The sequence below is a fragment of the Hipposideros armiger genome, unplaced genomic scaffold (assembly GCF_001890085.2).
Source record: "Hipposideros armiger isolate ML-2016 unplaced genomic scaffold, ASM189008v1 scaffold_767, whole genome shotgun sequence".
Classification (NCBI taxonomy): domain Eukaryota; kingdom Metazoa; phylum Chordata; class Mammalia; order Chiroptera; family Hipposideridae; genus Hipposideros; species Hipposideros armiger.
The window spans coordinates 546,687-556,731 of record NW_017732117.1 but is presented as its reverse complement, the minus strand read 5'-3'; the positions used below and the strand labels follow the sequence as shown (position 1 = coordinate 556,731).

The following is a 10,045-nucleotide window of genomic DNA, read 5'->3' as shown; positions in this document are numbered from 1 at the left end:
ATTAAAACAGAAACATTCAGAAGGCTGTGAGAGAAAGGGAAAGCAAAGAACAAAAGGAAAAAGCAAAAAAGGGCAAGACAGAAGAGAAGTACGGAGGAGAAAAAAAAAAACAAAAAAACAACTCCCAGAAAAGGACAAAGAGCTGAAGGGCCAGAGGGGGAAATGAGAAAAGACATCAAACAGGAGAAGGTGGGAAACCTGTGAGAGGGCGGGGCAAAGCAAGTCTGCTTGGGATGATAAATGTCCTGCAGTTTCTAATGGCAAGGACCACCCTGGCATCCAATAGACTGGGGACTCAGTGTTAAGCAGTGATGAATGGCATGAACATAGTCTTAGAAAGTCTGTTCATTTGGATGGCCCCTCCTTCGGATGTACCCCAGGGCCACGTTCCATCATGAATGATCTCATGCACAGCTGAAGTTTCCTCCCAGATTTTAGGCCCGACCACACTTAAGGTCATTTCAAATCAAGAGACTGGCAGAGACATTAGTGGGTCTCTGATCCTTTTGCATCAGTAATGGCCGGCCAGGAATTCAGGCTAAACACACTGAAAATCTCATGCCTGCTCTGAGGACCTCTATCAGGGCCAATTGCCACTGTTTGAGAAGGGGAATTTGGTATTTGGGACCCATTCATAGCCCTAAACTGTTTTTTTAATGTCCAAGTACAGGGGACACTGCCATGCACTGCCACCTTCAGGAAGAGAGGGTGTCTGCCCCACGGGGTGAACATGCTGCTGGTGGATGGCTCTCAGCTGCAACCTTATGGGGACGATCTCATATGCAAAAAGGTGCCTGGCTCAAGGTCACAGCCCTTCTGGGGACAACCCAAATTCAGAGACTGACTGCTGTGTTGGAATCAAAAGCCAGCCTCCTCCTTTCAACAGAGCATTTCTGAAGGGTCATCCTAGCTTCAGAACTCCCCACAAGGTCAGGTGAGATATTCCATTGGGCTGCACTGCAACTCAGTTTCGCCAACTGCCCAACCTTCTTCCTTGCCTTCCACGGGGTTGATTCCAAGAGCATCTCGAATAAACTTCTTGCATGCCAATCACCTTCTTAGGGTCGGTTTTTGGAGGACCCAACATGCAACACCCAGCAAACAGCTCCCACTAGAATTCCTTTAAAATCCTTAAGTCTTCAGTACTCAGCAATACACATAGCTATATACATATCTATATACACATACCTATATGCATATATACATATATTATATACATATATATTAACCAGCAGTAAGCAATGACATTAAGGATCTTTATACATGTCTCTGCTCAAACGTCACCTTTTCAAAGACTTTCCCTGACCAAACCTTGTGTCTTTCTGTCAATATACTGTTCTATTTTCTCATCCTTATCACCACCTTACATTGTATATTCTTTTTTTGGTCATTTTTCTCATGAGAATGTGAGCAAAAACTTGTACATTTTTATTTGTATAGCCCCAGCAATTAGAAGTGTGTCTAGACTATTGCAAACACTCAATGGATACCGAAGAACAAATAACTTAATATACCTTGAATAAAAGCTAGCATAACGGCAAATGGCATCTACCTTAAATTCTAGAGGCTTTATGTTCAATCCATGAAAGCACAAAACAACACTTAATCTGGTCTATACACAACATCTAGATATCTAGAAAAAGTAAGTTTTGCAATTTAGTTATCTAGGATTAAACAGCAACAAAACTACAAAACAACTAATGGACTAGAGACCACATATTTGGCAACGAAGAAATACAGATTTGGAAATTTTCCTTTTAGAAATATGGCCATTCAAAGCTTTCATTCATCATTGTGTTTTTGTGTTTTCTCTCTCTTAAAACAACCAGCTGAACAATACCACCAAAGAGAATTGTCCTGACATCAAATATGGCAAGTGAAGCTCTCCCAGAATATTTTACCACCATTTCACCCACCAACAACTGGGATTCAGTTCCCAGGGATTGAAGAGATCCTCAAGTATGAATGCTGAAATCTGAGAGGATATTCCTGTCTTGCAGAGAACACCAAAGTTCTCTGCAGAGCCATGCACATTGCTATCAGGCTACCAAGAATACAGGACCCTTTGCATGAAGTCACCAGCTCCATAACCTCCTACTCATGGCCAGCAATTCCCCTAGTTCCTCTCATGACATGATGCATCAAACTGCTCTCTTACCTTTGGGGGAGATGTGTCTCCAGGTAACCGTAGGCTCTGGTCTACCCGTGGCTATGCAGGTGAGGCTGATATTGTTCCCTTCATTAATGGAGATATCTGAAGAAATCTCTACAATTTTGGGAGATACTGTGGAGACAAAACAGGTAGAAAGAAAATAAAACTCCTGTTGAAATGCTTCTTTGTGTCTTAAAGTAGCAGTAGGCAGAGTAGCCCAGGGACTGAAATATAGGGACTACAGGATGAAAAATTGGAGGAATTATCCTAAACACAAAAGAAACATTTTACCTTGAATTTAGCTTCCATTCCCTGCTATTGAAACACAAAATCAGGGAGTCCGAATGGGAATAGTTTCCACTGCAATACTGCAATACCTCTTCTAGCCTCCACCCTCTTCCTGTCTGCACTCTCACCCCCACCCACTGCAACACATATACACAAGTCATTCTCCACACTGCATTCAGTCATCTTTATATAATGTAATTCTGATTCTATCACACCTCTGCCTAAACACCTCCAATTGTTCCCTATTGCCTACCTGATAACATCCACGTACTTTATCTTAGCAGAGCAGGCCATTCAGAGTCAAGCATCAACCTATGTTTCCACTGATATGCCCAGTGATTCCACTTCAACGTATCCCCTTGTCATCCCCAACACATCATGTCCTTCCTGGTCATCAAGCATTTGGGATCTATATTGTTCCTTATGTCCTTCCTAAAAACATTCAGTCACCCTTTAAGGTACAAATCAAATGCCACTTTGTTGCAGATTTTCCTACCCCAACTCTTCTCTGCACCCCTGCATAACTGTAATTGACCGCTGCCTCTCATCCCTGTCCCCAGAGGACATTTCACAGGCCTGATGGTGAGTCGTAAGGAAGGTCAGTTAGCCAGAACATTCTTGGTCTCTTTCTCTCTCCATTCCCTAAATCAATCTCCCTCAGGAGGGGAGGGGTTCATTTTAATTGGTAAATTTGGGGACAGGGTCCCACACTTCATTCAGTCTTCCGTTTTGGAGCCAGGCTTCCTTTAGAAAGCTATGTTTTGTTGTGCCCCTCCTCAGGCATGTGTCACAGGGGCAGTGTCCCCCAGGAGCAGATACACCCCACAGCACAGCAGCAGGTGCCTGTGGGCACCTAGTGAATGTGACATTTACTTCATGTAGGACTATTCATTTGTCTTGTCTGCCAATTTCCTTGTAAATAAGAGTGTCACTTATTAGGCTCCCCCAAACTCCAGTTCCTGGCACTTATCCCGCTATGTTATCTCCTACTAGACCATGAGCTGTTTGGCAGCCCGAGCCACAGCTTACTTATATTTATATCCATAGAAAAAGCTCAACAGATATTTATAGGAATTATAATGGTTGTTCAAGGGAACCACCTTCCCAACCTGCTACATGTTTGTAGCAACCTTGGAATTGGAATCATTAATACATGCCATGTCAGTTCTATTGACACTGGTTTTGACTCATTAGTTCTTTGCAAATTAAGTGGTCCCTCCAGCCAGCTCTTTTAGGTTTCTTCACATTAGTTTCTTTCCTTGAATAAGCACTTCTCTGACCCATCACACTGTGTGAATCCCAGGGCACATCATGCACCCAGCACACAATGCCATCTGTCTTGCTGGAGATCCCAGGGAAGCTGACCATCAACCTTGTTCCCTCCTCCAAGGCTAGAATGTAACCTTCACGCAAAAAGCAGATTGGCTGGAAATTTCACTGCTCATCTGTCCTCTACCTTAATCATTAATCAATCACTCCTAATTGTATTGGATTTCCGCCTTCACAAAAAGCTGGTATCATGCAGATATCTTCCCTTAGTCTTTGTTTCTATCCTTCCTTCTTAAAGTTTTCTTCCACTCCTTTCCCACACTCCACACACCTGGGAACGCTCATTAATAAGCATGCATTGCACTTTGTTTCCTTATCCTCATGCCCTTGATGCTGATTTGGATCCCTTAGGCCAGCGGTTCTCAGCCTTCCTAATTCTGTGACCCCTTAATACAGTTCCTCATGTTGTGGTGACCCCCAACCATAAAATTATTTTCNAACTCTCTTTCTCCCTCATCAGCTCACAGCAGGTGAGAGTGGGCCCATCAGGATGTCCATGAATCTTGACAGAAGGCCATCTGCTCCCCAGCATCACTCAGGAAAGGGGTTTCTCCTTTCCTGGTTCCGAGGAGCAAAGACTACCTGACTGCTTACTATGGGAAATGCAACTGTATGGTCCTCATGCCAGCATCTGCCTGTACCCACAAGAGCTGCACGAGATGTGTGTCGCCGAACAGCATTCATGTATCTGTGCACATCAGGGAGCCTGGCCGCCCTGTCCAAAACATGTCCAATCACACAGAGGCATATAGACACAGATATTGTGCTTCATGCTTGACAAAAACTCAGAACCTAAGCCCCTTAACATCTTCTACCATGGAATAAACCTCCTCCATATGAATTATGTGAACAACTCAATTTCACGATGTTGTGCAATCACCCAAACTCTCCCCATGTGGCATTTTTTCTTTTCCTGGATTCCTCCCCTCCCAGAGATGTTTTATGCTGTTTTATGTCACATTACTCAGAGTTGTTCATAGCATCAAATTAAAACATCCACGCTTGGGTCATTCAAGGCCCTTTATCATTTAGAACTAATGCTACAGCTATGTGGGCTCTGACGGGTCCAGCATGCCGTTTTCTGTCCCTTTCCTGACTCCATGCGTTTGCTTATGATACATCTTCTGCCTCTTGCTACACTCTTGCTTCTCAGTGCCACTCGTATGAAAATCTGCTCATCATTTAGGTCCTAGAGAAATACAGGCCACTGATGACCTGTCCCCCACAAGGCCATTTATGACCACTGCCGCTCTGGTACCTGCACAGTTGCAATTGCCTCTCCCTCCTTTGTACTCCATTGATATCTTAGCACAGGTTTCAAATATTATTTAGGGCTGCGATTTTCTCTTGAGAGGGCTTTGAGGTCTGTCATCTTGTCCTCACCTTTGTGTCTCAAATAGTACCTAGCGCTGTGCCCTCCATGAAACAGACTCTTAATGCATACTGGCTGAATGACCGATTGTGAATGAGTGAATTAATTAAAATGCGAAAGTTTGCTGGCTCCCATCACCCAGGAAATAAAGATTAAAGTCCTTGGTTTGAGACATCAGGCCACCCCTCCTCTCCCATTTCCCTTTTTGCTCTTTTCTCTCATTATTCTTGACCAAACATTATAATCTATCTCTATCTGCATGAATTAATATGCACTGAAGGCCAGCTAAGAATCTCCAGAATACCACTGCAGTCAGGCTCTAGAGCCAACCCGACTCAGACTCTAATCCTGAGTCTACTCTCTATTAGCCAAGTATTTTTTTNGATTGTTATTCTTTTTATCAGAACTCTTTTGTCATTTCTTACATCTCATTCTTTCTCCCTCCATATTAAAACCATTCATGTTTGCTGGAAATCATGAAGCCCTGGGAGAAAAGCTAGTGATTTACTCGGGATTAGTCATAAACCACTGGTTCTGAAGTTTGGAATATGCTCCTTGCAGGATGAGCTGAAATGTGAAAGGGAGTTTTCATGAGCTCTGCTCCCTGACCCAGTTTAGTCATTCCTGATAGGGACATAGGAGAATGAAGTAAACACCATGCACTCCTTGCTCCATACTTTCCTGCTTCCGGGCTTATTAGTGTCAATTGAATTTCACAGCAACCAACCTGTAACCATAAGTGCTCTATCATATTGGCAACATCCAAGAAATTGCTACGACGTATCTCTTCATCATTTAACGTGGGAGCATAGGGGAATTATTGCTACGTGATATGGGTCTGACAGCCGAACAGGACTGGTTGTTTTCCACCTTCTAGTATAATGGCACATGCTTTGAGTTGAATGCACATGACTGACTTAATAGCCCACCCCCAAACAGGACCAGCTTTTTAGGGACCAGTTCATGAAGAAGGGAGGGGAGGCAGGATGGGAAGGGAAGTATCTCTCAATACCTTCTATGCCAAGCACTTTGCTGGGGACTTAATTAACATTTGATGCTTTCTCGTAAATCCTCATAGTAACTTATAGTCATTATCCCCATTGTTCAGCAAAGACACTGATATTCAGAGAGGTTAAGCAACTAACCCAAGGTCATCATACAGGAGGTGAGACAATGGCAGAGTCTCCAATAAGATGTCCCTAAAAAATTCACCTAAACTTTACACAAACTAGAGGTCCTCAAAAATTAAAATAATACCACCACAAAGGGTGTCAATAACCTGATTTACCTATATAATTTCATGGGGGAGAGAAAGTGAGAGCGAGAGCAAGAGCGAGAGAGAGAGAGAACAAAATTACTATTCCTTGAGGAAGAAAACTAATATTTGTTGAGCACTTAGTAAGTACTAAGTACTTTCTATATATTTCCCCATTTAATCAAGAATAGTGAGGATTTAAATAGTTAATAATCTGCTCCAAGCCACTAAACTAGAAAATGGCAGAATTCAGACCCAACCTTTTTCTTCAGGGTTTTCGGGATCAAATGAAATATGTGGGTATAATTGAAAACACTTATAATTCAACTGCTAATCACTCTACAAATGAATGCTATTGTGATTGAGATAATGCAGAGTTCAATCAATTAGTGGTAAACAGCATAATTGTCTGTTGTAAAAACCAACCTGGAATTGCTGACCAGGATTTCTTTAGAGCACATCTATAACGTCTTTTGACATGCACAGTTTCTTCACATCCATCTCACAGGTAGGGGCTGGAAAAAAGATTTGATCGCTCCTGTTTCTAATTTCTCCTCACCAGGAATTATCTATTCCTATTGTTCCCAGCAGACAGGGACTTGCCTTATCCTTTGAGGCTTGGCCACAAGGCCTCTTTAAGCAGTTTCCTTTGCTACCTTGACATCTGGCATCTTACTATGTCTCTCTCTTCCCAAAGCAAGACTGTAGCTGATGCCCATGAAACTCAAGTGGCCAGCTAAGAAAAGTTACACAACTGTATATGTGACTTTTATTACATCCCATGCCCCATAGTTGTCCCTCTCCTCCAGAAATATTTTTGTAAAAGTTCCAAAAGATCTTCAGAAGAAAGAGACAGAAACTGCCATCTGGTTCAGAATACAATGCCAGGCACTTCTGGCAGCTCTGGCCTTAGCTGGAGGAATCCTTTAGACACATTTCAGTTTTAGGGCCTGCAGTTTCTGTGATGCCACTTTATTTTCAACAGGGGACATTTTTCTCCAAGTTCAGGAATAGGTTAGCTACCTCTGCCCCTTTAGATGTTCTTGCTTCTGCTCAGAAACCCACCTTATGGAGAGAGGTATGATCTTTCTACAANATATGAAGAGGCATTTCTCTAAAGAGGACATACAGATGGCCAACAGGCATATGAAAAAATGTTCAACCTCACTAATCATTAGGGAAATGCAAATAAAAGCCACAATGAGATACCACTTTACCCTGGTCAGAATGGCTATCATCAATAAATCAACAAACAACAAGTGCTGGCGAGGTTGTGGGGAAAAGGAACCCCTGGTGCACTGTTGGTGGGATTGCAGATTGGTGCAGTCATTATGGAAATCAGTAAGGAGGTATCTCAAAAAACTGGAAATAGAACTACCTTATGAACCAGGAATTCCACTCTTAGGTATTTATCCAGAAAAACCCAAGACACTAATTCGAGAAAAATACATGATCTAAGACTTTTAAGACACCACATTGCAATGTCTGGCTATATCATTTTATAAGCTAGACTGAATCTTCCAGGACAGAAAGATAATTGATAAGTTAATGACTGAACAGTTGATTTGCTGACTGAAAGATCCAAATTTCTAATCTCTCTTAGTTCTAAAATCATTTACACTAGATGCATTTTATTCACAGAATTTTAACAAGACCATTCACTTCTTGAACCACCACTTCTTCACCCCATACCTTTGCCTGGCCCTTGCTCCTGCCCATTCTTGGCACCCACACAGCCTTTCTTGCTTCCTGGAGGACAGGCTGCCTGCAGAATGACCGTGCTGGCCTTGTAAGCATTGCTTCAACTGCGCAGGTAAGTAATTTATTGATCTGTAAAACACTTTGAGATGCTCTGCAAGGGATTATGTCACGCCAACGCCATGCAATAAAATAAAAAAATGATGGACTTTGTGAACACAGGGTGATTTAAGGTTTGTAGTTGGAAGTGTGCTTAAAGTACATTTTAAGTGGAAATCAGGTCGGGTAATGAATTACTCTTGCTTTGGAAAGGCTTACTGGGAGTTCATTTTACTGGCTTCTTACATGATAGCTAATCTGCTAATCATACACTAGAGAACAATGGACAGTCCCCAAGTAGAATAGAAGGTGGTTTGGGCCAGAGCTGTCAGCACAGTAAGTATATTAAATGATACAATCACACCTCATGCTTGGAAGAATCATCTAGAATTGTCTCCCTCCAGTTGTACTTGGAAATTATCCAACTTATGAAGTCAAGTTGGTGAAATGCTTGCTCTCCTTTCAATCCTGCCTAAGAGTGTAACTTGAAGGTGGAAAATTGTTCCTGGATAATTTTGAAAGGCAGACCATCCCTGGCATACAGCTGAGGTGCTTTGGCCAGAGGTGCAATCCCAACTGTCAGAACTCAAGTGGCATTGTGCCTAAGAGGCTGGGGGATTAGAAGTGTTATTTTCTCGTTGGCAATGTCTCTAGCACATTGTTGGTATTTAAAATTAAATTGAATTGATAAGGATGCACTATAGTCTTACCTAATCTATGTTCATGAGGAAGTTTTGAACAGCTAAGAATGGGTTACTTATATTGTTATATTTTTCCACAGATACATTCTGCATCTTACTTCTTTTTATCATGCAGGCCATTAGAAACATACTAGGATTGCTTTGTTTGTTTCTGTTCATCCACTTATTCACTCATTCATTCATCCACTCATTCATTAATTTATTGACATTCACTGATCATTTTCATATACCAGCATTGTGCTTAGCACTAAGAACATAACACTAAAAAGGACTCCATCCTTGTCCCCAAGGGGTTCACAGTCTAGAGACATAACAACAGGTACAGAAGCAAATTCTTTTAACATATTGTGACATATGAGAAAGACAAATAAAGTGTTCAGGTACTGCAAGGGTAATATAGAGGGTAGACTTCTAAGCCCGCCTGGAGATGAAGCCACGGAAGTCTTCTTGGGTATGTGACACTAAGCTAAGCCCTATAAGATAAGTTAAAGTTAATTCTGGGAAGAAGAAGAAAGACATTCTAGGCAAAGAAGACATCAAACACACACACACACACACACACACACACACACACATACATCCATAGACATAATCTTTAATAGAAGAATAGCTGCTAATGGAGGTTGGGCCAAAAGTCATTCAGTAAACATTTAGTGAATACTTACTATGTACACAACTGTCTGTTAGCTATATCATGGTATATAGAAATATACATTTTTTCTTGGCCTTCCATGAACTTGCAATCTGTTTGTGGAAACAGTGCCTATAAGTATCCCAAAAAGTTGAATAACAAAGCAAAATCTGTCACAAAATTGCATGTGATTGAATGTTAAATGAAAGGGACAACAATTAAGTTCTGTGAATTAGTAAGAGGGAACATCTTAGTGACTAGGAGTGCCAGAGTGGCTTAACCTTAGATAGAGAGTCTATTTTGGATGTCGACAAATGAGAAACAGCCGTATAGGCAGAAACTGTGAAGCTGCTTCAAGTGGAGCGGAATTACATGGGCATAGATAGAAGGGAATGCAGAAATCCATGATGTGTACGAAGATACGAAGCCTATACTACAGGAGGCAACAGACAGTAGCGGTTGAGGTCCTGGCTCTACCAACTATACTCAACTGGGTAACCTTGGCAAATTTACTTCACCT

At 41.8% G+C, this 10,045-nt stretch overlaps 1 protein-coding gene across 4 annotated transcripts in view; it reads right to left on the bottom strand.

The window, feature by feature from the left end:
- Positions 1-10,045, bottom strand: part of NTM (neurotrimin) — a 452,901-nt gene that overhangs the window by 118,824 nt on the left and 324,032 nt on the right. For all 4 annotated transcript variants that reach the window (XM_019628243.1, XM_019628244.1, XM_019628245.1 and 1 more), the window contains exon 3: positions 2,159-2,284. In XM_019628243.1, the coding sequence (XP_019483788.1) occupies positions 2,159-2,284 (126 nt within the window). The remainder of the gene's footprint in view (positions 1-2,158; positions 2,285-10,045) is intronic.